Consider the following 27,746-nt stretch of genomic DNA (forward strand, 5'->3'; position numbering starts at 1 on the left):
AAGTGGGCTTAACAAAAGCCTTTCATCAAGAGACTGAACTAAGATATTAGTTGCTCAATTGAATTAGATGTCTCATACATAAAAATATGTTGAAGAGTATGATCTCTTTACATATGTTTTTTCGCTGTTTAGCTATTTTTTATGCTCGAGTTATTAAATCAAGTATTTCAAATCAGAGCTGGATTGGAAAAATACTCAAAAAGTAAATGTATTAGCACACAAGAAACAGTTAACCTTATGCGTAGTGGGCTCTTTCGAACTCCCACCCTCTCCCTCCTCACATAATTATGAATTTATGAAACAATGAAGCAATTTTTCAAGGTTAAGTTTGAAGATAGACCAAATGAGTTTGTCATGGCCTAATTAGTCTGCATGACAATTTTTGTACCAATCTGACACTTTAAAGAAAAAAATTATACAAATTCGCAGGTAGGATGGGGAGGTGGGAAAAGAGCCAAGTAATATTAAGACACCGCGCTAGTATCTTTTTATCTTTATAGTTTCTGTAGGTTCATAGGTTCATAGTATCTTCATAGGGTCATAGTGTCGTCGTAGTTAAACTAGACATAGTTTCCGAGCACAGGTTGCATTCGGTCCATGAGAGCGTCATCCGCCCCCATGTAGATGGACCAGTACATGGCGTTGAAGATGCAGAAGCCCAGAGGGAACCCCACCCGACAGATTTCGTCTATCTGACTCACACTGTTGTACTGGAGATAGGAGAGGTGAAGTGTTACAATAAGTGGTACAAGAATATATGCATATATTGGCTCAAATGGTAAAGGTATACACGTAAAATTAATGATTGTGTTGTTAGTGTATATTTTAAAAATCCAATTTCATATGTATCTGGGGTACTCTGGGGTACAGTAATACAAAAAAGTAACTTCAATATCTGTCAGTTAATTTTGATTTTTCAAAATGGTTTTTTGAGCTGTTTTATTTTTTTAAATCATTTTTTCAAATTTTTTTAAAAACTGCAGATTAGTAGTTTTTTTTGTGCGAATCTTTCTATATGCGACTTCAGAAAAAGTATAACGCAAGTTGAAATAAAAGTTTAATACCAGCTGAAAAAAAAATTAACAGCTCAGAAAAAAGAACCATTATACAACTACGTTGAAAAAAAAATGAACAAGCCGAAATTAAAACCCTTTTACAAAATAGAAAAAAAAAGAAGTTTGACTCTTTTTTTAGAAGCCACGTATTGTAACCGATCACCGATCACCTGGGTGGTGATGTGTTCTATCTTCCACTTGCGGTACTGTCTCGATCCAGTGATGCAGACTAGCAGTTTAACCACCAGAGAGTTCATCGAAGCGAATGGAGGCTCGTCCGAACTGCCAGCGGATTTCTCGTCAGTATTGTCTTTCGCAGCGTCAGTTGATGTCTGAAAAAAAATTGTTCTTTGGAAACAATTTTTGAAAGCTGGTTGGCAAAATTCAACGCAAAAAAAATTCTAGGAAACAATTTTTGAAAGCTGGTTGGCAAAATTCAACGCCAAAATACCAAAGTTCATATATATTCACGGAATCAATCACCTCCTTTTAGTCTTACCTGTAGTACTATTATACGTCCATTTTTTCCGATCGAAACTAAAATTTTTGGGTCAAAAAGTTTCAAAAATCAGTTTGGTCGATTCAGGGGAAAACGGCCTCACACGCATTTAGAAAATCCTAGATCCACCCCAGACATTTTTTCTTATGGTCGAATAAACAAGCAGAGATTTCAGTCGTTTCTATAAGTTCAAAACCAAATCCAGACCAGTGGTAAAAAAGCGGCAATTTAAGAAAGGGTAAGCAGTAAGTGAACTGGCCAAAGACCGAATTTTATAACGGGTTGGTAGATGGTTCGCGAACCAAATTTATTTGTGATCTAAGATGTTGAAATTTTATGCAAAAAACGGACAGAAACAAGTAGCACCAGAAATGAGAGTTAATTCACCTTGGCCGCTGGCTGTTTCTTGGGAGGCGGCTTCTTCCCAGCCTCCCCCCTCTTGGTGAAGTAGTTGACAGCTGCGTACTCCACTAGAGCGAGGAACACGAACAGGTAGCACATGAGGACGAACCAGTCCATCGCAGAGGGGTAGGACACTTTGGGGATCTGCTGTCGACTGCTGATTGCGAAGGTCGTCATCGTCAGCACAGTTGTAATACCTGAGAATTAAAATTAAAATAATAATCAGGGGCGGACTTAGGGGGGGACGCCCGTCCTCTTAGGGATTCGACCCCTGCCGACCCAAAGGGTCCCCCCTTTGTACTATTTTGAGATATCCATATTTGGTGACGGACCCTAAAAATTTTCTAAAGGCGCCTTCGGGGCCAATATTTATTATATATAATAATTTTGACGGAGGAAAATATCCCCCCCCCCCTCGAGACAATCCTAGATCGGCCAGCTCCTGATAATAAAAATTCGTTTTCAGATTTAATGACATTGTAGCTATTATTACAATTTTAATAATAATTCTTGGTTTAATAGCATTTAAAAGCATCAAAACTGTAGTCTGTGAGCTCGTCATGTGACCTTTTAATACGTTTTGAGGTCTCTGATGAATCGTTGTTAATCAAACAGTTTTTTTTATTTTCTTTGCAGTGAGTTTTTAAATTTTCGGGCATCTTTGGAGTTTAGATATAAAAAAGGCAATGGAAAACTTTTATGATTTTAAATAATTCACTGTTCGAAAAAAAACAGTGCTTTTTGAGAAAACTCTCTGATCGAATAAAAAATCAAGATAGTCTGCTTAACGGATTAGGCTGTAAAAAAATGATTCCAGGAGTACACAGATAACAATACTGGTAATTTGACGGACGTTTTTTTTTTACTAATTACCCAATTAACCAGTTACTAACTGCTAATTACCCAGTGAGATGCGGGCGGGTGCTGCTTCTCTGTTGATCCAGAATGCGACCCAGGACAACACAACAATCATCATGCAGGGCATGTATGTCTGCATGACGAAGTAGCCGATGTTGCGCTTGAACTGGAAGTTCACAGCCAGGATTGAGTAGTTTCCTAAATTGATAAACACCTCAACTTGTTTAAAAAATAATGCACAACTGATAGTTTGAAAATTGCTTATGAGCTCGGCGAAACTCATTTCGGGTGAAGTTAGCATTCTTCAACCTAAAACATTTTAGGCGAGGTGAATGTTAAGTTAATTTTGGTTCAATTTAGTGCGGAAATGAATGATGATGTTATTTTTTCTGTTCACTCGAATTAAGGCAAAATTTTTTGGTTTTTGAGGACTTCATATCACAATGATTAAGGTTCAACTTTCGTCAATATTCATAATAGTAAGTTTTGGTCGCGGCGGCCTGAAAATACCCAATTTCGGCCCCAACGGTCTGAAAATACCCGATTTTGGAGGGGAACCGTCTGTAAAAACCCAAAATTGGTCGCAACCGTCTGGCCATAAAAACGCAACCTCGGCCCAGGAGTAACGGAATTGAGAAGTACTGGCGTTTTTGTCAATGATTTTACCGGTGTGGCGGACATACCTGATGCGAACGAGGCGCGCCTGCTGATCTCCTGGAAGCCGAGGAAGTTGAACTGGGACATCTTGCTCTCTCCCAGGATTGTGATGGGGGTCTGCTGGTCTGTCCACGTGTACTGCATCTCCTCCTCGTGGTAGCCGACTACATTACATTATCATCATCATCATAACCAATTATTACATCATCATCATCAATTAGTTCGAAGCGAGACGTGGCTTCAATTTATAGCACCACCACGCCAGTTTTTTTGTATAAGGGACTATAGTAAGAAAAACAACCGAACATGGCTACTCACAGCTCCCGAATTCGACCAGACAGCTCTGGGAGTCCATTGGGTATCTGGAGAAATCCATCGGACACTTGGCACTCACAGTCAGTCTAAAAAGGCCCACTGCAAAATCCAATGGAAAAAAGATAGGAAAATCTCAATTTTCTGATCTCTTACCCTTAAACTCTTTTTGTCTTTTGAAAAACTATTTTTGAAAATAAATGAGATCCGGCTTTGGTTTGAAATTGATTGATTTGTCAATTGATCAAGTAGAAATCTAAAAAAGCAACAATTATATTCAAAACTGCACTTTTTTCAAATTGGATTGACATCAAACTGAAGAAAACTAGAAAAAAGTAGAACTTTTTATTTCCTTGAGCATTAAATTTGATGCTTTCGTAATTTTGTTGTTTTTTTAGTCAGTAAAAGAAAACTGAATTGAATAATGAGGCAAGAAATTTCAAAATACTTTCCAAATTTTTGAAAAACTACAGGATTTGAAAGTCAGTCTTAAAGTTCATTCTGGAATTACCAGCAAGAAGAACTAATCTAAAAAAGGAAAAACTCATTACCATTTTTACTCGATGCAAAGACATATTTTTCAAATTGTTTTTGGTGGTAATTATGACCAAAAAAACTTGGTCATCAAAAAACTTGATATTGTATTTTTTCAATTGATTTTTCCTTTTAAATTTTACCTGAAAACGAATTACGAACAAAAGTAATATGTAACTTTTCTGCACCAAAAATGATTATTTTAAAATGAGATTTCAATTTTATGTCAATTGCGTCTAGAACGTTGATAATAAAAATAACATTTGAAGAAATTACATTTGAAGCAAAAGGGCTATGAATTCAATGGTTTGCGGTAAAAGCTCTTCTCAACTGACTCTTGCTCTCTAAAGCGCTGATAGAGATCTTTCGTGAGCACAAAATTTGCTCTGGTTTCAATATAAAAGGAATAGTTAAATTAAATCAAATTTGTTTGAGATTTTGTTGCATTTCTCTTCCTTGCCAAAATCCATTGAAATCGATATAAATTGAATTTCTAGGCAATAAAATCAATTTTTTTGTGGTACAATCCGTTTAAGTCCTATTTAAATCGATTTACATATCTACATGGGCTAATTTAAATTGATTTTTACCGAGTATATTATCTAAATCAAAATCGATTTAAATTGTTTTCAATCTCAAGTTTGTTAGTGCGGGAAATAAGATCACCCAATGACTGTAAAATTTGAACTGATTTTAAAAATGTTTTAGAGTCTTGTATATTGGGTAGATGATCTGCGTAATTGATCTGCCATCGTTTGGCGACTAAGATTGATCTAGTTTTGAGGAATTTTAAATAAACAGTAAAGCATATCCCTTGATAATACATAATTATTGTAAGGAAATTTCTTTCGGTTTACAAAGGTACATCATAATCTCCATCCGAGTTCCTTCACATGTAACTGACCTGGTGCTGAATATGATGTATCCGTTGTTTCTCAGTCTGAATAGCTGGTTGGGTCTGGTGATGTCATGGATGTGTGAGTTGAGTCCGTTGCCTCGGAAGAAAGTGTCTGGCTTCCATACCTAGAAATGTGACTAATCTTTTGCTGAAAAAAGTGAATAATTTTTTCTTTGTGTGTTTGATTTAGCTACTATTATGTTTCTGGACAGCTCAAACTGTTTCGAACTCTCGCCAATGAAAATTTTTTCATTTTTTTCAAGCCAAATCTCTACATACAGTGCTTAAATATAATAATACAATCGACGCCACACGAACTTTTTGGTGAACAACTAATATCACGGTAGACGTTAAAGGCTACACAATTTGTTCTTGCCACTACTCGAAATTTTCGAAGCAAGAAGGAGCTTGAACACTCTACAAAACTGTTGGTTTTTCATACCTTTTCCAACATGATGCTGTTTAGGATGAGTTCGGACACTTCATTCGGGTCTGTCTTGTATGTCTCGAACAAGGAGTGGTTCTGGAAGGCCAGTCGCTTGTCAGTCCAGAAGTGCCGGAAGAAACACTGGAACGTAAACTCCTGAAGAAGCAAAATGAATTAGCACGCTCGCGGTCAGAAAATTAAAACGACAATTAGTCTCGAAGACTGATTATGCTGGGCCTCGAACTCCTATTGCTCTTAAACACATGTCAGAAAGAGTAGCGCTTCCATCCTAACTCATAATCGCTTATTTTTTTTACAAGACTAATAGAAAAGATATTATGTATTACCGCTTCAAAGTCAGAGAAAGGTCCCATGCTCAAAATGACCATGTTGGATTGCACAGGCAGCGGGGATTCTAAACATATAGAAAAACATAACTTTCAGCTAGAATTTCTCCAAAAAAAACTTAAATCGACATTTTAAAAACTCACCGCCAAAACCGGGTCTGATATACATATCGTAGTTATCCAGAATCGAATCCAAAAGTGAAGTGACTAATTTGGTCTTCAAATTGGATTTGATGTTTTCCGCCTCTTGGTCGTCAGTTTCATCCAATTCTGCAGACCTTTTCTCTCTTTCGGGATCTTCTTTTCGGCTATTTTGCACTTTCTGCATGCCTTCTTCCATCACTCTGTTCAGCGACATCGTCACTTTGTCTACTTGTGGGTACATTTTGGACTTTGAGCTCACTTGGCAGAATCTAAAATAAGCAAATACTTTGAAAATTTTTCACGATTTCCAGTCAAAAACTTTGAAATTGAATGAAAACTTAACTCACAGTAAACTTGCGATAATGGCGAACTGCAGATTAAAGCATAAAAATCTTTTCGTCATTTTTGAGATCTTGTAAGAAAACCCGAAAGTGACTGGTTAAATTTGGGTATGTAATTTGGTCAGCTTCCAAAACTTCGATGGGGGTGAAAATTGGAATGGAAATGTGAAGTCAAAAGCAATTTGCATTTATTAGCATCAAGTCAAAAGGAGGGTTTCGCAGTGATTAAATTAAAATTGGAATGCATAATGAAGTCGCTCAATCGTCTGATTTTGGCAAGATTGGGTAATTTGGCCTCCAGGCCTACGGGTGGGTAATTTTGGGCTCAGAGGGGCCGAGAAGCAGGGAAATTTGGTGTCAAGGGATCTGGGGCTAATTTGGCCATTGTATTCAAGTTTCATGCACTATTAACCCCTCCTAATAATGAGATTTCACGCTCTCCTCTCCTGCTTCATATTTTTTTTACTTTTCAAATGGACAAAAAGTCTTTTGCGTGTATGGCAGCGATACTTAATCAACTTCAAATTTGAAGTCATCGTTTGACCGATTTTTGGAGGCCGAAGAGACAAAAATTCCAAGAGACGAATGGTCCAAGAGCAGAACGCGTCTACAAGCAGAACTAAAAACGCTAGTGCATTCACTATAATAGTTCTCATTCTGATAGTTTCGCTTTAGATTTCTGCTCTGGAAGCATTCGGCTGTTGAACCATTCTGCTCAATGCTCTTCCTCCGTTTTCTATTTTTTATTTTGGGAATTTGAAAAAAAAAATGAAAAAATCTACGCTTGTTTGCTTGAAAAGATTTGTTAGATAAATGGGCGGAGCTAATTATCTAGTGGTTACACTAATTATAACTCAGATTATTTTTTACCGGTGTATTTGGTCAATCAAGAAACTGTTTTCAGCTTTATTCATTTTCTGTAAATATGTGTCGATACCCGCGGGGAGGCAATTTGTTCATCTTCTGGGATCTCAACAGGTAAAACGGCCCGAGGAGGGTTTAAAGAGCAATCAGGGCACAGGAAGGAGTTAAGGGTAATTAGGGAGAGTAAAAGCACAAGTAGACTTAAGAGGAATCGACTTTTATCATTCCATAGAGAAGAAAAATTCCATCGACAGTTTTGTAATCAGGCTCTGAAACACCCTTTGACTTCCTATTCGATCATTTCGCCATCAACCATTATGCAATTTCTATAAACTTGTTACGTAATAAGGAGGTTTTGCGTGTGCCGCCGCGTGAAATCATATTTATAAATTATTAATTAAGAAAAAAAAGCTCTGGTATTTTTTTGATCAGGAGGCTTAAAGGTTTTCTTACGTTGGGTCAGTTTTTATGGGCTATATCTTTTAGTAAAACAGTATTACAAGAAAGATATTTTATTTAGTAGTCAATGATATTTTTCAGTGCATACCAGTCTATACGTTCTAGGAGAACGAGGTGCTTTTTTTTCCATAGGCAATTCTATCCAATTTTGGGAGTCCCGGGTTTTTAATTATTTTCTATTCGAACCTCATTATTAATTTATAACCTGTCCAAATAGCGAATTAAGAAATTGAGAATTGAGGTATCAGAAAACAACCTGCGGAATTAGTTGAATTTCAGTGCAAATTGTTCCTTTGCAAAACTACAGAAATTTCTAAATTTCATACCCTTTTTTGCCAAAACTCCGGAACAAGTTAAATGTAGCTGAACAGAATATTTTTCAAATTGTTAACTAAAGTTATATCAATTGTTGACTACGTTTATTTGTTTAAAAAAAGGCAAAAAATGGCGCAAAAATTGTAGAGCACTCATGCAAAATAGTCGGAACTAAAATATAAATCGGAGCAAAATAATTTTTCCTCGATTAACTTTTGAATTATTTTATCTCCTGCTAGACTCAAGCGTAATGTTGCAGTCGAATATCCTTTACATAATATGCCCCCCCCCCCATCGCACCTACCCATAAGCAACATCTCAACCGTTCCTCGCGTTAACTTACGGAAACTTATAGCGAGCGGGAATAGTAATATAATAACCCGTTATTTAATTAACTCATCGTGGTCAACTGCGTTTCAATCAACCGAAAAGTAAAAAAAAAATTAAAAAAATTATCTTAAATAGAAAGTTATATTTAAAAACTAAAAAGTCAAAAAGATTGCAATTTACGAGTGATTATTTAATTGATTGAAGATTATGCCAGCAATAATCGATAATAATTTTCAGTTTTTTTCTGTCGGCTAAATGAGCCCTTGCCCCGTTGTGACCAATCAAGATCCCTTCTCTGGGTTAAGTGCGGACGGAATTCTCTGGTTGGTTAATAAAAAAAGTAATAATGAAATATTCCAGTACATCGCTCGCCTTTGCTTGCCGAGATCGTGTTTTTTTTTCCATCACAATCATACCCATTTGTCCCCATGGTCTATCTAAATGGGGGATAAAAAACTGAACCGCTATTTTTTTTCTGCTAAAAACACCCGTCGTTGCAATTATTGTAACGACATCCAAAAACTGAGACGTGATTTTTTGCTCAATTTACTAAATCTAATTCTGAATTATTGAATGAATGAGAGGAATATTTTGTTTAAAATACTATATACAGGTATCTGCACTTGTGAAGCATAAAAAAACAAAAAAAAAACTTAATAAGTCGCAATGATTGATTTACACTGAAAATGTCACTTTTTGTTTTCATTTTTTAAAGCTGTCTTCAAATTCATCATATCGACTTCTTTTTGTTTCCTTTGAAATTGCAATTTTAACTAAATTTCATTACAAGTGTGTTTTTAGCTACGATATTTAAGTTACTCAAAAAAAAAACAGAAAACTAACTTGAACTGGTCTCTAAACTACCAGCATTATTTTCCCAATTGATCTATCCCTTGGTGGTGAATTCTCAAATTCTCTGCCAGTTTTGAAATTACTTATAAAATTTGATTAATTTATTCGATCAGTTACTTTTTTTCAATAATAGCTCAATATCCGTTTATTATTTCTCAATTTACCCAAATGATGAATATAGTTTAATTTGGAATTACATTTTTTTTTACAATGAGTTGTTTGAATCTTCGGTTGCTGATTCTGGTTTACACTTCAGTGAGAAGGTAAAAAATTATTAATTTGTGAAGCCTATATTTACTTTGGAATGTAACTTTGGTCTTAAAAAGCGGATGTGATGTCACTTTTAGCATAGACATCTTTCGACATACTCTTAATTTTCAGTAATTATACATAAAGCCACAAAATATGAAACAATTAGGAGGAACTAGAATTTTAAGTTCCTGAAAACAGTTCTTGGTTTCTGAAACAATAATTTGACCAAAATTTTCACGATTGGGGATGGGACTAATGAACAAATGAACAATTAGATTCTTTTGAAAATGTCGAGCTCATCTGATTAACTAATTTGAACAGTTTTGTAGATTTTTCGACGCCCAACTAAACAACTGACCGATGAAAGTCAATTTTTTATTTGAATAATGGTATTTCCAAAACAGCATTAAAATGACTTCCAACACAATTTTGACAGGAGTAAAACTAAGTTTTCACAGGATAAAAACCAAAAAACAAAAATTTCAAATTAGTTTTTCTCGAAACTGAGAAAACTTTCTCACGACTGAAGAAACTTTGCAATAATACGTTACGATGACAAACTTTTTTTAGATCATTGAAAGGCCATTACGATGGTATATTACTCGATACATTCCGATTATTTTTTGTGATACGTGATTTTGAGTGAGAAACAAACAAAAAGAAAAAAAACTTGTAAACACATCCGAAGAAAAAGCTCTTCTCCCTTTTCAATGGAAGAAGAAGAAGAAGAATTTGTTTCTCAAAAAATAATGTAACAAACAACAATCATCAATTTATTTCCAACTAGTTACAAACAATTGATATCGAACCATTCAAATCAGTACAAGAAATTGGAATGGATAGACGGAAGGCGCATTGCGCTCCTACTTAAGGTCTGCCCTTTATTCAAGGAAATTAGAGTGAATATTGGAAAAAAAATCATAATAATGAAAAAACGGAAAAAATTCAATTTTTTTAAAGCGGTTTTTTTGGTCGGAACAAAAACAGGTTAAACACACCCGAAGAGAAAAACTCTACCCATTCTTAGCGGTTGGTACAAAAAAGCCCGATTTGGACTATGAACTTTGTAAAACGAGGTTCATTAAATTTTGCTTAAGCTTTTGCTTAAGGGTTTGTGTTGTGTGAACTACTCCGTTATTCCGTATAATTTTCTAAAATTACGTTTTTTTCCACCAGGGAAATCGCCCACACACAAGCTTTGGGAAAAACGTTGTTGTGCCCCTGGTTAAAAATCATGCATTTTTTGTAAAATTTTAGTGCTGGGTAAAATTTTCTAGCCCAAATCAAGAAGCGGCCTCGATCCTCCGACCTTTCAAAATAGAGTCGAAGATTTAGTTATTTCACAGTCGCTTGCCACCTTTAGCGCGTATCCAAGTTCTTTGAGCAGAATTATTGAAACGCTTTTCTGTTTTTCAATCGAGAAATTGGAGTTTTCCGTCCTGGCCAGCTGTGCTCAAGTCGGTCACATAAAAGATCAACGACGGGAAAAAAGTTTTCGGAAACTAGAGGCGAACAGGTGAAACTATGGCTAGAACATTTTTTGATCTGCTACTCTCAGAAGCTTGTTTGCATGCTGGCGCCCAAAAAGGATATTCATAAACAAATTGCAAATCACTGTTTTAAATTAAGTGAAAAAAAATCTGAAAACATGCAAATCCATGTTTTTAGTCAATTGAAAATTTAATTTACAAAACTGTTCAAATGTTTTCAGTCTTGTCTTGTGCGATGCTGTGGAAACTGTGAAGGCCAGACGCAATGTGATTCAGAGGACTCCCATCCCCTGGAACCTTACCCAGATGATACTGGAAGGATACGACCCCAGACTAAGACCCAACTTCGGAAACCGTACGAACAAACTCTTTATTATACACAAATAAATCATTAATAACTTTATGGTAACCAGTCGCTGAATAAGTGGCACAGAACGCTCTGACCACGATAGTCAATGCAAAAATTAACCAAAACTGATAAAAATTATATAGTTAGCACTTTTGAGATTTTTTCGTTTTTTTTTGTGAGCGATGATTTCAAATTGTGCTTCGAATTAGATAATCATAATAACCTAATCTACAATTACGACTGAACGGGCTTTAATATCAAATTAAATTTAAAGTCCTGTAAATTAAACCTAAAATAGCCAGTTTGGCTCGTTCTAGATAGCGTAAGCGGCAAAAAATCTGGATCACAAGCTATTTCAGGTTGAATTGAGGCAGGCTATTTGAAAAAAGATTGCACGTCTTTGTTCTTTATATAGCGTGTTGGGGGGTGAAAGTTTCAAAAACAGAGGAAAAGCAGGGCTTCGCATCACTTGTGTTGCTATACAAAAGAGAATTACGAGGTAGTCGAAAGTAACCAGTCAAAAAACAATTGATAATTGCAAGAAACCACCCAAAATTTTCATACGTCTCAAAAAACTCAATCAACAAAAACCAATCGCAAAACACGATTGCTATCATGAAAACAGCATATGATGATCGGTAATTGTGCAGGAAAAATCTGTTAGATGCCTGTTAAACCAAGCAAAGCGGCCTAATAAAACTTGAAAAGATACAAAGTTTTTTTTGAAATTCGAAAAACTTAACAAGAATAGTGGGTTAGTTGTTTTTTTTTCTAATAATAAGTGTCGTTTTTTCTGCGTGGTGTGATAAAAATAACTGAACAAAAAACAAGAGTTTATGCTTGATCTGCGGTCATAGTAAAAAAAAATAAATCGGACAACAGTTCTTAAAGATAAAAAAGACAGTAAAAAACAAAACAAAATATATTAAAAAAATTCCAAAGTTTTTCAAATTTTTTGATAGAATTTTTTTGACGTTTTTGTTCCTCAAAGTGTCACTAAAACTCCAGATACTAACTAAAACTAAATTTTTTTGACTTAAGTTAAAAATAAATAAGCTATTGTAATTTTCACTGCATAAATATGCCTGCTAGCTTGCTTTTCTCGCTTCAAATTAGACGAAAAAGTCAAAATTCCTAATCTAAACTTTTGAGCAAATCAAAATTGATGAAAACTTTTTTGAATTCGAAAAAGTCTGATCTTTTTTTTTAGAAGAAAGTTCGGTAAGTTGAGTCTAAGTTTGTGGTAATACTTTTTAAGGCCGACATCCAATAAGCTGAAAATAAGCCGTAACTTTTTGGGAAGAAAAAAATCACTGTTCCCAGAAAATGCATGTACCTCCAATAAAGCAAAAACGATCCCCTGCATAAGCAGCGGCTTATGTAATATGCAGGTTGTACTTGAGCATCGCAAGGGTGATGACACTAAAAACTCTCGAGAATAATTTCAGTTTTGTTTATATTTTCCATGTGAAGTTTATATCAATCCCCAAAACTATTCCATAGACAGTAAAGCGCAATCAAAATATTCAAAGCTTCATCTTGATACGACACGCTTTGTGCTTTGTTAATTTTTGTCTGCAAAGTTGTTTTGAAAGAAGAAAATCGCTCGTTTAAAAAATTTCATTGAAGTTTTTCAATTATTTGTATTAGATACCAAATTATGTCTGGATAACAACAAAAAAAAGTTTCTGACCAAATAAAAAAACTTTTATCAAAGTATTTTAAAAGCATCATGATTTGTTTTTTTTGTGCGTGAAGGAACAAGCTTGGAAAAATTAGTGACGAAATGAATGAAATAGAGTCATCTTTGCAATCTTTTTTTATATAAACTTAAAATTTTCAAATCAATTATTTTCAGGTGACCTATGCTCTAGTAGGTTATTTGTGCTATGAAGATGCCAAGTGAAGCCGCAAAAAAATTTGGCAGATAAAACAGCAAAAATAAGTATAATACCCTGGGTTCTAAGACACTTGGACTCGCAAGTACAATTGAACTTCAAATGCCCATGGACAAGTAGTTGCTGTGCAAAATTGTTCAAATTATACATAATACAAATGAAAATTGAACAATAAGAACAAGTAAATTATTAAACTTTTTGGACAACTTCGAAAAAACTTTGGTTGCGGCATTTTCTCAATACTTTTTGGAATGATTAGTGAAACCAAGTGAAAGTGAGTGGACTTGAATTTCAAGTTACACTTGAATCCTTACGTTTCTTTTAAATCTGACGATTCTTGAAGAGAGCAAAGAGTTTTTCGGTTGATAAGAATTTAAATTTAGGGGCTGACCTGTAAATGAAATTCTATTAATCGCCTCTCAAGCTCCTATTTTGTAACCTAATTTGTCGCCTTTTTTTAGCAATAAAATCAATCGGAAGTATTGAAAAAAGAAAGAAAAAAATGAAAATATTCGTTCAAGTGTTATTTTAAGGTCGCAAGGTAAAATGTGATTGCAAAAATTTTTCCTTGCCATCTTGAGATGAGAAATTTTGATGTAATTTAAAAAAAAATGAGCTCCTAAGCTTATAAAGTCGCTTAGAAAAACAGCGAGAATTGAAAAAGAAAGGCAATGTTCTGTAAGCCATTGGCAAACATAATTTTGTTCCAAACACTGAAATCAGGAGGTACTTTGTTTTCGTGTGTGTTTTATTTTTTTTTGTTCACGCAAAATCAGACATCACGATTAATCATCGGAATGGGTCAAATGATAATTCAAATTAAAGCGCTTTCTGTCGTAAATTGAACCAAAATTAGAAAAAAAATTAAAGGTTGTTTGAGTTTAGAGGAAAACTGGTTAAATTTTTTTGAGTTATAATTCAATTTCGCGCGAGTAAACGATTGAGTAACGTTCATTACAGAAAAATTCAGTTTTTATTCTGGCTTTCAAGCTACAAAAACTTGATTTTATGCAAAGAATTTTTTTTGAAAAATTATGTAACGCTTTCTTGGCAATATTTTTTTTTTAAATGAAAAATGATCGTGCCAAAATTCTAATTGAAAAAAAAAAACAATTACAATTAAGTTTTTTTCGTTTTTTGTTTATCATTTATTCTTTGAAGACACATGTTGCCGATTTTATTTAATTCGCTTAATTTCTATGCATTTTTGCACTTCCCTCAAAAGCTACACTTAATTGAAGAAAAAATATTACACAGCATTTTGTAGTTTTTTAAAGAATATGTTTGGAATATTCTGTGCTACAAATACAGCAACCGGCTATCCTTGCTGTAGATTTTTAAATGGTTGATGACAGGAAAAACACTTTTTGATTTGGGTGCTTTTACATTACAGAATGTGGTTGAAAGACAACTAATTGATTACTAGCTGATATTGATCAGTTTTCAAAAAGCTAAATCAAACAAAATTTCTGAGAAATATGAGTTTTTTCAACTCTCTTTGAACTCAATTAATCAAACTTCTAATAACTCAAATACTCAACTTAAATCCAATAGCTCAAATACTCAGTTAAAATGTCAACTTTACTATGATTAAGTTTATCTGAAACACCTTACAATTAGGTCGTAGAACATTTGTATTTTTTATAGAAGTTTATAGTTGCGGCGTTGGTACTACCTGCTTGTTTATTTATTTTTAGTTGCAGTTCAAAATAACGATGTTTTTGGAATGTTGCATGCAATTTGCACCGCTAGCCACTTTTTGTTCAAACCAATTAATATTCGGCTTTTTCTTGTTTGCAAAATCATGCACCAAGAAAAAAAGTTTGAGGGAGATGAATAAATGCATTCTATTAACGCCTTTTTAGTGATTATATTTGATTTAAGAAGTGTTACATTTATCCAGGGGCGGATCTAGGGTTTTCTCGAGGTGAGAGCGGGTTTTCAAAAGAAAAAATTATTCAGGTTGAGAAAATTGATTTTCCTAGCTCTCCAAAAACACTAAAAAGACGACCCTGTTTCGACCAAATTTTCTGCACCGCAGGCAAAACTTTGAAAAAAAAACAGGCCAAACAAAGCGTTTTTGGACATTTTCGTGCTCACTGCTGCTTTTTTTGGCGCGTGCTCTTCTTCAAAATTAGTTTATATTGGAGCTTAAGACCCCTTTAGAAAAATTTTAGAGTCGGTCAGCCAAAAAAGAATTTCTTAAATAATACCAAAGGGGGGACCCTTTGGGTCGGCTGGGGGTTGAATCCCTGAGGAAGGAGGAGAACGTCCGCCCTCAACCCCTGCCCAATTGTATGGCCGACAACCTGAAAGTCAGCAGCAACTGCAACACCTTGAAAATGGAGACTGGAAAACTCTTCGGGATCACAAAGATTGGGGCGAAGATCATGTCAATAATCATGATTGGGGGTTGCAATGAGCACATATGCGCAATCAGTTTTGAAAATTCTTCAGCACACCAAAACAAAACGAAATTATTATAATAAAAATCTTTATTTTTTGTTCAATTTTTTAAATTTTTGTTGACGGAGCTTTTTTAAATTTCATTCAAAAGGTATTTTTGTCCTGAGCTTGAATTTGAAAGATATTTTTACCTGTGATTATTTTTTGTAAAGTTATGGGAGTTTAAAGATTGCGGTTTTGGCCAATTTGGGACAAATAACGCGCGACATATTTCGCACTATTAACGAGTAAGCGGAAATTTAATCCGTCTTGGAAATAATTCCAAAATGATTTGCAATGATTGAAATGCTATTAGGAGTGAAATCTATTACTTTGTACTTTATATGGCGTGTGGGGGGATTCGATTTTTTTTTTCATTTGGTTTTATTACATTTAACTTTTTCATGCTCTTACTGCTCCATAGACCTTAAAAGGCAGTCGGAACACTCAGGAATATCCTGTGCTATTTGCATAGAGCCTTGTGATTCTTGTGATAATAGTTGACGATCTTTTTTAGCTAATAAACCAGTGGAGGTGAAGGTGGACTTAGTCGTGGGCAGTGTAGACGAAATATCAGAGGTCAACATGGTAAGTTATTCCTAAATACCGACTACTTAGGATTAGATCGTGTACAATTTCCAGAAATGATAAAAAGAATTTAACGCAGAATTTCTGAACCAAAAAAAAATCCCTTGAAATATTAGAAAAAAAATTCTTTTTTTTTCAATGAGATTGCTCACTTTTCGTGCGCGAAGTAATTTTTTTTTGAATATTTGATCCTACGAACCGACCAAAAGCAAACGCTAAAATTGCCCAGATACAGTTTTTCATTATTTTCTCTGCCATTAATGACCCTGTTTTTTGTTTTCTTGATGAAAATAAGTTTCTCTGATATCATGTTGAGGAACATCTCAGTTATCACCGAACCAGAGAATACAACTATCACCAGGAATGGTTAAGATGACTAATTATGTAATTGTATGGCCGGCACTGACTCACACCGGGAAATTTCAGGCCAAATCAGGGGGCAAAAACCAGAAGACCGAAACAGTGCTTAATCATCGTTTGAGAGTTCAGAAGGTTTATATTTGCTTATGGTGGTTTGATTTAATTTTGCAGGACTTCACGTTGACGATCTACCTGCGACAGTACTGGAAAGACCACCGACTGTCCTTCAAACACATCTTGGGAGAGGACATCAAGGTCATGCCAGTGGACGGGAGGATCACGGACAAACTATGGCTGCCGGACACCTACTTCACGAACGACAAGGACAGTTACTTACAGGACATCACAGTCAAGAACAGGATGGTCAGAATCATGAAGGACGGGACAGTCGTGTTCGGACTCAGGTCACAGCACAGCTTTTTATAGCAAATTATATACACTTTAATTTGAGTTAGGACCGATGTTGTTAACTCATAGAGTAATTTCGGATAGGGTACACCGTCTGCTCGTCACGCTATCTTATTTTCCGCCGGATAGATTCGTGCAACTTCTTAGTCTAATACCGATCCTAATCTTACTCTTATACTTTCTAGTCTCCGGGTGTTTAACTAGTCTCTGCTAGGCTCAATAGATGTAGGGTATACTGGTTTTTTCCGGCTGCTGAAGTTCTCTTGGAGAGGCAACTAATTTCTAAGTTAAATTCAAATCTCTCTGGTGCTGAAATTACAAGTAATTTCAGCACTTACAAATAAGTGGGTCGTTAGTTAGATGGATTATGATTGGTTAATATTAATTACTTTACATTGGTAAAATATCCAATTTATCCAATCTTAAAATGTAGTTTAGATCAGGTTCCACCCATCCGGGTTTTACAGAGTTTTTTAGAATTATCTTTCTAATATTCAAAGGATGGATGATGAACGTTGGTATTTGGCGAACATCATATTCTTGTCCGGTTCCTCTTGTTAAAGAAGTTCCAGGACGCTGGAGTTAGGGACATACAATCGTTGCGTCGTCTTGTGACAACGACTGTGATCCCCAATAAAATCAGTATGATTTCAAAATGATTTGCTATGACGGGTTTTTCTGTATTATGTAGAGAACTTGTTTTGTGTTCAACCTCGCCTGGGAATGGCGTGGAGATCGTGTGTGGAAGGGATGCCTCGTAACTCGGATCCGCACGTATACTTGAACATCGAGGTGGTCATTGGTCTAGTTCAATGAAGTCCTTTTCTGCGAAGTCAAGTCGCACTCTAAATCCTTTGAGTTGTGATTGTGGACGGCATATCGCTTGTGATTAGCCATTCTTTGTTCGAGTGTGATGGGATCATTTTGTCTTTAAATGTTCGTCTTTGTTGTTGTGTGTTGATTTATATACTGCAAGGTATGATTTACATTTTATAAAATTATGTTAGTTCGTTTTTTTAATTATGAATTTAGTTAGTTGTTTTCACAGAAGCATTTTGTTTTAGTTCGGTTATTTTGAAGAGTTACTCACCCTTGAGTACCTCTTATTAAAAATAGAAGTGTGGTCACAAAGCGTGGATGTAGCGCGGTGGGTTAGGCCGGCTGTAGAGCATGCTCAGGACGTCCTCTCTGGTGGGTTAGGCCAGGAGTGGGAGTTTGATTTCGTGCTGTTTCTTTGAGAGGTCCTGTTATGTGATAACGTTTTATGTTGGGTTTATGTTGGTGTTTCTTATGTTACTTTGGTTGTGTCCTTTTTTCAAAAATCAAATTGTTTTTGGTATGGGTTTGTCTTGCGACTTTTTTGTGTTTTATGATTTCTTTCTTAGACTCTATAATAGTCTTCAAAAGAAAAAATTATCCAGTTTTAAACTGGGTTAATCCGGTTTGGGTACCGTTGGTTTTCTTTTCTTAGTCATGCTGTTATTTTATGATTTGTGGTGTTTAGTAAGCTGCGTTGGTTAATTTGGTTTAGTATATAATTCCTTTCCAACCGGGTTAAAGGAAAGCTTGAAACTTGTTATTGTGTGTTAGACTTGTTGAGTGTGAAAACTTGAAACTTAAAATCATTATTTAAACAATTCTTTGTGGGCGAGCTGTGCGAGTTTGGATAGAATTCCTGTGCGATTGATTGAAAATATCAAAAGGTTAGTACTGCATTTTCATTTTATCAATTTATTACATAGAATTTCAATTTTACTGCGTTTTTGGGGGAAATTTTTAAGTTATAATTATTCATCGTATTTAATTTTACTGCTTCATGGTAAAATAATTTATAATTTAATTTACTACATTTGGTATGAATTTAATTATATTATTTTGTGCAAGATATTCATGAATTTTAGGAGAATTTTAACAAGTTTGTATTTTTCTTTTTGTTTTCTGTTTTTGCAGATGATCGTGGTATGAAGACTAGAAATGTAAATGAAACATGAATAAAGAATGGTTAGTACTAATTTAAATTTATTAGTGAAGAGTATTTCAAACTATACTTACCTGTTAATCGTCTGGGAAAAAGCCGTGGGGGAAGATGTCGCGTATCATATCTGATATTGTTAGTAATTTGGCTAATATGCGAATGATGTTTTTACTTTGGAGCACTGGCCAAAGCAATTGAAGTGCTTCAATGGTTTTTAGTTCTTCGGTGCAAACTCGTAAGGTGTGTTTTGAATGAGGTTTTATATTTTGTGATTATATTTAGTATTGTGGATGAATTCTAATATTGGTATTTCTATAGGCTGGATAAATTCATGCGGGATAAGGAATTGTCTGGATTCTTCGGCGTTAAAGGTCTTCGTGATGGGACAAAATATATACATTTGTGTTATTGGGTCATAATTGCGGAGGATGCCGTGGAGATTAGTATCCTTGATGCAATAAGTGAAATTAAGGAAAAATGGTGATGTGTATTTTGAGTTAAGAAATTGAAAACGATGGTGTGGTTGTCTCGATGGAGTATGCAAATCAAAATGATTTTGCATGAAGCGATAGTATGTATATGTGTGAGTCTGTTTAGTGCGTAACATAATGTCGTGTGAACAGTGCAAATTGCGTTCATGTGGTGCAAGGAAGTGAAAGGTTAGTGAAAATAACTGAAATTTGTCTTTGAAACTTTCGTAAGCTTGTTTATCATTTAGTGCTTCAGAAATGATGTGATCATATTTTCTATCAAAAACATTAAGTGTGAAAACATATGACGTTTTGATGAAAAATTTTTCTGTTAGTTGCGGTTTAGCGAAGCGATCTTCATCTAAAAATTGGTCTTGATTTGTTCGGATGATATTATGGTCGTAATATTCTATTGTAAATTCGTTAGCTTGGGGTGCAGTGAATGTTTTTAGTAGTTTTTTATATCCTACATAAGTAAATTGTCTAGGTGTTAGTGTTGCGGTGAGTCTATATAACATATTTTTATTCTTTTCTATGTCGTCATGAGTACTAGATAGTGGCAGGCAAAGGGGGTTAGTAAAATGATAATATGCCGTCTAATGAAGTGTGGGCATTAAAACATGTTCATCTACAAAACTACGTGTGTCATTAGTGCCGTTAGGTGTATTTAATGTATATTGTGGAAATGAGGGTAAGGTGATTGCTAGAAAATCTTTCGTGTTGGTGTGTTGTATTCTTTTATTTGTGCGTCTAGAAGAATTTTGTTTATTGATGATGAAAAAATTCCAAAAAATCCTGCAAACAGTATGCGTGCTACACTTTTATATAGAGGGTGACCTGCTACGATTTTATTAATGGATGAGGAGAATATTCCGAAAATCCTGCAAATAATATACGTGCTACACTTGCTTGACGGTTGTCTTGTGTGTGTATAGCGCATGTATTATAGATTCCTTTTAGTAGTGAGAAAAGAAATCCTATAAAATTAAACATAGCGTATAAGATAGTCAATCTTTCTAAGATGTAATGGGGCCATCCTAGAAAAGCGAGTATTTCGTTTTTTAAAGTTACAAAACTAAAAATGTTTATGGGTGAAATATCTTGTAGTCTGTATTTTTCACCGTTTAAATATATATAATCCTTAATGTCTTTAAAATATCCGCTATAATCTTGTGTATAAATATCTGCAAATCCTGCGGTTTCGGCAAGTTTTTGTAAATTTTGATCAATTGATTGTCTTTGTATAGTGTCCACTTGTGTTAATAATTTTTGGAATTGTTGTGTTCTAATGTGGTGTTGGATATCTGATTTAGAATATATTCCAATTGATTGTAAATCAATATTTGGATTACGAGTAATAGCTCTGATGCTTTCGGGTGAAAATTTTTTGAGTGATTGCATTAACGTAGGGTATGGAGTAAGGAGATAATATTTATCTTCATCAGGATTCAACTGTACTACATTGTGGCTATTTTTTGATCCACATGGGACTGCGGTATCCCAAAAATATGTTCGTCTTGAAAGTGTGTCAACAAAATGTACTTTGTTTTTCTAGAATATAGGGATTCTTTTTATAACAGCGTTTATCTTCAAAAACGTATAGTGGTGATACTTTTTTGGTACAAGTATAAAACCATAAAATAATTCTTTCGTAGTCAAGAAAATTTAATCTATTTCCTGACAATAAGTATCCTGCGTAGGGTATTTTTAATACTGCTAGTGCGAGTGATTGTAGGATTTGTGTCCGTTCTAATTCGCATAGTTGGTGAAGTGTTTCTAATTCGGAGAGTGACATTTCTTGAAAAATTCGACTAATTGTGTAGTCTAACTTCATATCTATTTGAATATCATAGTGGATATTACCAAAATAAGTGTTATTCATTAGTGATAGTTCTTGTAAACGTGTACTTCTACTGTCATGTGGCTTTAGTTTTCCACCAGGTTGACCTGTGCTTTTTTGAAAACTAACTGGTATATATGATGTTCCTTCGTTTAGAGGGTGACCTGTGGCATAAGGTTCAATTTTTTTTTTCCAGTGGTCATGTCAAAACCTTTCTCGTATTCAACTAATATTTCAAAATATTGTGTTTTGTGAAGTGGGTTTCTGTATTTGCATGCGATTTCTGTTTCTTGATATATTTGAAAACGTGTTAATTTATTTTCTATATTATGGATGTTTCGAAGATCAGTACTTTGTTTTCGTGATGGATTTACTTGTTCATATGGAATTGATTGTATAAAATATTTTTCGTGAAAATTTATCATTTGAGCGTGTATTTTCGCTACTTGAAATGTTGTGCATGTATCTTCGGGAAACCAAACAATTGTTGCTTGTGTCCGTGTTGTAGGATCACAATAACCTTGATCATTTTTGGAAAGTAATCTAATTCCTTGATAGATCATTGTGTTGTCGGATAAATATCGTGTGAGTTGTACTTTTTTGAGTTGTAATTTCCAATCGAAAAACATTATTTCTTGATATCCAGTTTGAGGGATTATTTATTCCATTGTGTGGTATCCAGTGTTTATCGTGTATGTCATAAGTTAATCTTCCGTGTGCGCCGTTGTATGGGTATTTTTCATCTAGTTTTATATGTCCTTGATATCTTTCAAGTTCTGCTTGATGTACAGAATCGGCAAAGACTTGAAAATATACTAGTTTTCTGTCCGTGTTTTTATTTTTTGTGATGTTTAGTCTGAGTAGTTCGTTTTTACAATCATCGGGATTTAGATGTAGAAGTCGTTCTATATTACTTTGGTAGAATGATTCGTGATCAAGTCGGTTTTTATTTCCGTTTGAAACTTGTGAACAATGTACTTTTTTTCGGAAAATGTTGCTGTAAATTTATATCCTGCGACTGTTGTTGCTCGGGCTTTTGAATACAGTGTCGCTATTACATTTGTAGTTTCTATAGCTTGTGGTTCTGTTTCGCATTGTGATACTTGATTTATTGCATATTTGTGTAGTGTTTTTTGTTCGTTTTCTATACAATCGTAGTGTGTTACTAACAAGTCCTGGGTATGGGTTATAAAATGTGATGTAACCAATTGTGTTTTTGGTATATCTGTCGTACTTATATATTACTTCAGTTGTTATAAGTGGTGGTGGTAGCGATTGAGCTGTTATATTGGGTGGGTTTAATGGGTAAGGATGTTGAACAATGTTATTAAGTTTAATCGTGATTTCGAATTTTAATTGGAGACTATTTTGTTGGAGTATTTGGATGTTATGTTCACGAATGTCTTTGTGGATATCTTGTCTATATTGTAGTCTATTGAGTGCACAATTGTGGAGTCGGTTACTTTCTTGATGTTGTCCAAATAATGGTGGGGGTGCTGTGAATGTATTCCAATCTTATCTTAAAGGGATATTTGTTGATGATTGTTCTCGATATCTAGCGTCGAGGTTATTTCGAAAATTTAGAGTGAAAGGCGTCGGTGAAATCTGGCTTATTGATGGTGTTGATGGTAGTGATAATGTGTCTGGTAGTGATGATGATGTTGTGGTATCCGTAGAAATATCTATTGGGTCGTTTACTAGGTTTGGTTCACCTTGTGTAAATGAGTGCGTTGTCCAATATGGTAGTCGTGCTGTTAGATTGGGGGGGGGGGGGTTAAAGGGATTTTCACGTATTTTTTCAGATGTTGGTGTTGAACCTAAGTAATCTGAGGGTATACTTGAGGTGCTACGTTGTGAAAGGAGTGGGGGAGTTTCTAGTAATGTACTATTTGGGTTTTCTGGAGTAATTGGTGTTGGTGATTGGGGTATGTCAAAATGAACTCGGGGGGTTTGAAAATTTCTATTTCGTCGTGGATGTATGATTTGTCTATTTATTTCAACTGTTGTTTGATTTTGACTTATAATTCTTATTCTACTTATTTCTTGTGGTAATGTTGGGTATAAATTATATGTTGGTTCACTTAGGGGTGCCTGTCGCTGAACTGTTTCTAATGGTTGGGATAAGCGAGCGTGTCGTTCTTCAAAAGTGTATGGGTTATCTTGGAAAGAAATTTGTGTGGATATTTGGGGGTTTCGGGTAGTTGTAGGTATTGTCGGGTTTTCTTGGGATGATGTCGGTGAAGACAGATTTTGTGATTGTTGGTTAGCAATTTTTGAAAGTATTCTGATTGGTTTTTTCTAGTGAAAAAATTTATGTTTATTGTAGTATTCTTCTAGGAAAAGAATTAAAAGGGTTGTTGCTAAAGCGAAGGTGATTATTGCCTTTTTTATACATTTGCACATTGTCAATTTTAGGAATGATAAAAATGTTATAAAAATTACAAATAGTAAAAAAATATCTGTTCTTCTAAAAATTGTTCATATCATTTAAATAAACTTTGGGTTATCGTACCTGTGAATATGGTCAAGGCTTTGGGAAAGTTGGAGATATATATATGAAATAGGGAGTAGAAAAATTAAAAAATGTTGCAAAAAATGATTAAAATTATAATAAAAGCTTCAAAGGTATCAAATAGAAATATGAAAAATGTTCAAGTATTATGAAAAAGTTTATGAAATAGTTGAAAATTGTTTTTTTAAAGATATTGACTGATCGAGAGAAGAGCATTTAAGAAATGATTTCCTGGTCGAATATTTTTTGTTGTTTGGGGCAATATTCAAGTGTGATAGAGTTATTTATTGATTTTTTGACAAGTGGGTTGAGTTTTGTGAAAAGTTGTTGGGGGCTAAATTTATGGTGTTTGGGAGGTCCTCTTTGCTTTATTTTTTTTGTCATGTTATCTGGGGTATTTTTGAGATTTTTGTACTTTAGGCCAAATGAATACGGTCGTATTTTTACTTCAGGCTAATTTACCATTTTTGGTTGGAGGGTTTTTGAGGTCTAAGTTGGGAAAATATTGTTGATCTTTGTCTTAATAGATAAAGGAAGGTTATGAAATTATGGTGGTTTTTATTTTAGTTGTCAAGTTTGAGTGGTTTGCTTATTTTTGACCTGGAGGTTGTAAAGTTATAGTTATAGATATGCCTGGAGTTTAATATCTTTCGTCTAATAGGTTGGTGTTATAGTTATAGAAGAAGACGGATTGAATGAATCCTATTGGCTGAATCTGAACTAAAATTGTTGCGTGTTTTGTCAGCATGTTATTTTGAAAAATGAAAGTTCAATATGATCCAGAGGTGCAAGGATTATTAATTTTAAAATTAAAGTTGTTTTTGAAATTCAACTTTCTTTAATATTTTAGATTGTGGGATGAATGTTTTGTAGTTTTTACGTGGTTGATTTCTAAGTGGTGATGATTCCCTATGTTCTGATTTCTCTACTTGTTTTTTTGGTAGAATTTTTACTATCATTTTCCTATTTTTTCTTTCTTTTTGAGGTGTTTTTTGATCTGGCGTTTTTGTATTGTTTTGAGTTGTAGTTGGTTTTGTATTTTGTTTTTCATGATGAATGTTGTGTTGTTCATCTATTTCTTTTTCCGTATGTGGATGATTTTGAATAACTTTTAAACCTGTGAAAGAATATAATTGAGTTAATTCGCGTAGTGCGTACTCTTTTGGGTAGTAAGGCAATAGATTGTTCCGATGTTGAACAATTTCTTTTTGATTTGAGTCGGTGAGTTTATACGTTACGTCAGTGGGTTTGGCAATTATTTGGTATGGTCCTTTACGAAGGGGTTGTAATTTTTTAGAAATTCCTTTTTGTGTATTAAAGTTAGGTATTAAGACAATTGTTCCACTTTTTAAATTTGTGGCTGGTGTAAAGCGTGAATTAATTTGTTCGTTAATGTTTTGCCTTTGTAACAATTTTTTTGTTACTTTTTGGTAAATTTCATTGTGTTTTTTATCTCTATTTAAAATCCATTCGGTGTGTGTGCCGGAGGCTAATTTAAGGATTTGTGGGTGATGAAAATGATCTTAATCATGCGTGTGTAAAGGTAGGTTATAACAAACTGAGTCTTTATTTGGTTGGCAATAACCTTGTGCATTTTTATGAGAATTTGCTGTAAACATAAATGGTTTACGTGGCTTTTGATTAAAAACCATTTCGTATGGTGACATTCCTAGAGTTGTCGTGATTTGTGAATTATATGCTAAGGGAAATAATTTTACATCTGCTGACCATTCTGTGTATTTTGTATCATTTCCATTTATGATACATCTGAGATATTCTTGTAGTGAACGGTTCATACCTTTGACTAAACCGTTTGTCCAAGGTGCATGAGATGTACGTGGTTTATGTTTGATGTTATATAAGTGGCATTGTCTGATGATTTTATTATTTATGAATTCTGTACCGTTGTCTGTAACTAAGATTTCGGGTAATCCGAATTTAGCTATCCAGTGTTCATAAAGTGTCGTGTAAGCATAATAAGCATTACAATGTGGTACTGGGTTGAGTGCTACATAATGTGTAAATGCATCAACAATTACCGTAATGTAGGAGTTTCCTTCAGAGGATGGTGAAATTGATCCTTTTGTATCGAATGAAATGCGGTTGTTAAAATATAAATTTTGTCCTTTAAAATCTTGTTTTGTGCTATTTGTTTTTGATTTGGATAAGGTTTATTTAGTTGACATATCATACAATCATTGCATAATACTTTTATCCAAATTGGTGCATTTGGGATATAAAAATTTTGTGAAAAATTTGAGTATGTTTTTCTGATCCGGAGTGTCCTTTAGTATTTTGTGTATGTGAGATGTTAAAAGCTATAAATATCATAATTAAAGGAAGACAGGGAACTGTAGAATCATTTAATTGATATTCTAGAAGATCTGTATTTTCATTAATTGCTGTGTTATTAAATTTTCGGAAATATCGCAGGAGTGTTTTATTTCCTAAAATTGTGGTATCTGCTTTTACGGGCTTAGTTTTGTATTTGTGCCATGATTTTAATTGTCTAATTACTGGGTCGATATTTTGATATTGTTTTAAGAGTTCAAGTGTAATTTTATCTGTTGGAGGGAGAAAAATATTGTCAATTTCTAGTTTTGATAGGGGAATTGTGTCAAGTGGGTCATAGAGGTCAAAAACTTGATTTATTGTGTATTTTGAGTCATTTGTTTGTGGTCCTGATAAATTTATTTTATCAGTTAAATTTTCTTTTTCAATTAATGGAAAAAAGAACTTTTTTATGCGAGTGGTTATTTATTCTTTCTTGTTGGGTGTTAATTTTTATCCATTGTGAGTATGGAATTGGTTTGAAAGTTGATGTTCCTTGTAGATCAACTTCGTAGTGATTATTTTGGCAATCTAAGTAAAGTGGAAAATGTTGTAGGTTATTTATTTGTGATTGATCAATGTCAGTTTTTACTGCATATTTGCATTCTAGTCGGGGTGATGTTTCGTCTTTTGCAAGGTAAAATTTTATATTTTTTGGTATTTCAACTGTAGTTTTTCGTGTGAGTAATTCAGGTGGTGTATTTCGACTTAATGTATCTGGTAATGCAAGATTTTTTCCTGCTGTCCAAACTATATGTAAGATTGGAAATTTCATTGGAATTAATTGAAATCTATAAACTCTATGATTTGGATTTGACTTTTGTGATAAGAGAAAAATGATTGGTTTATGATCTGTGAACAGAAATGTTGGATGTTTTGATCCAAGTATCAGAAATTCATATTCTGTAAGTGTATAAATTATAGCTGTACATTCTCTCATTAGAGTTGAGAGTCGTAGCTCTGCTTGAGTGAATAATCGGGAATTTGCTGATATAAGGTTCAATTTATGTGTACCACTATGTGATTGTAGCAATGCTGCGCCGATGCCAAAATTTGAAGCATCCCACATTGCATAGAATGGTTGATTTGGATCTGGAATTGTGTTTGAAATTTGTTCAGTTAAAAGTTTTTTAATTTCTTCAAATCGTGTTTGATGGTCAGTGGTCCATTCAAATTTATTTTGTTGTCTGAGGATATTATAGATCGGTCTTAAATATAATTGCATTTTATAAACGTACTTGCTTACGAAATTTAACATTCCAAGGAATTCTTGGATTTTCTTTTTGTTTGTTGGTGGCTGAAGTTTTTGAATAGCATCAATGCGTGATTTTAATGGAGTGATTGTGTTTCGTTCAATATTATGTCCTAAAAATTTAACTCGTGTTAGAAAGAAGTGTGATTTATTGGGAGCGGCCTTCAGATTTTCGTTCTGAAGTATTTTATGACAGTGTTCTAAAACTGTAAACATTTCTTCTTTGGTTTGTGATTGCATAAAAACATCATCTAAATAGGTGATTGCGTTTTTCTTGAGTAT

At 34.2% G+C, this 27,746-nt stretch overlaps 2 protein-coding genes across 6 annotated transcripts; one reads left to right on the plus strand and one right to left on the minus strand.

Moving 5' to 3' along the window:
- Nucleotides 1-427: 427 nt before the first annotated feature.
- On the minus strand, nucleotides 428-8,637 carry LOC134855994 (gamma-aminobutyric acid receptor subunit alpha-5-like). 5 transcript variants are annotated; one of them, XM_063872361.1, is made up of 13 exons: nucleotides 8,623-8,637; nucleotides 7,494-7,607; nucleotides 6,481-6,878; nucleotides 6,134-6,402; nucleotides 5,990-6,057; nucleotides 5,658-5,798; nucleotides 5,222-5,340; nucleotides 3,790-3,872; nucleotides 3,498-3,635; nucleotides 2,860-3,012; nucleotides 1,942-2,153; nucleotides 1,226-1,387; nucleotides 428-710 (listed from the first exon to the last, which is right to left on the minus strand). In XM_063872361.1, the coding sequence occupies exons 3-13, from the start codon at nucleotides 6,534-6,536 to the stop codon at nucleotides 561-563; spliced, it is 1,551 nt and encodes a 516-aa protein (XP_063728431.1). In that variant the 5' UTR covers nucleotides 6,537-6,878; nucleotides 7,494-7,607; nucleotides 8,623-8,637; the 3' UTR covers nucleotides 428-560. The 5 variants fall into 5 exon arrangements, with proteins under 5 accessions (XP_063728431.1, XP_063728430.1, XP_063728433.1 ...); XM_063872360.1 differs by lacking the exon at nucleotides 8,623-8,637 and adding an exon at nucleotides 8,124-8,144 and having other exon boundaries at nucleotides 7,494-7,664; XM_063872363.1 differs by lacking the exons at nucleotides 7,494-7,607; nucleotides 8,623-8,637 and adding an exon at nucleotides 8,417-8,445 and having other exon boundaries at nucleotides 6,481-6,777.
- Nucleotides 8,005-17,080, plus strand: LOC134855995 (gamma-aminobutyric acid receptor subunit beta-1-like; the record flags this gene model as incomplete). The annotated part of the gene is made up of 5 exons (XM_063872365.1): nucleotides 8,005-8,038; nucleotides 9,158-9,557; nucleotides 11,258-11,391; nucleotides 16,246-16,316; nucleotides 16,848-17,080. Coding segments are annotated over exons 2-5 (491 nt in total), but the record flags the coding sequence as incomplete, so codon positions are not given.
- Nucleotides 17,081-27,746: the final 10,666 nt, after the last annotated feature.

This window comes from Symsagittifera roscoffensis, unplaced genomic scaffold (genome assembly GCF_963678635.1).
Source record: "Symsagittifera roscoffensis unplaced genomic scaffold, txSymRosc1.1 SCAFFOLD_340, whole genome shotgun sequence".
Lineage (NCBI taxonomy): Eukaryota > Metazoa > Xenacoelomorpha > Acoela > Convolutidae > Symsagittifera > Symsagittifera roscoffensis.

Coding starts and splice junctions, on each gene's coding strand:
- LOC134855994 (XM_063872361.1), bottom strand. CDS start 6,536: ATGACGAAAAGATTTTTATGCTTTAATCTGCAGTTCGCCATTATCGCA. Junction 1,388..1,941: donor AGAAACAGCCAGCGGCCAAG/GTGAATTAACTC, acceptor ATTTTTTTTCAG/ACATCAACTGACGCTGCGAA. Junction 711..1,225: donor TAGAACACATCACCACCCAG/GTGATCGGTGAT, acceptor TCCTATCTCCAG/TACAACAGTGTGAGTCAGAT.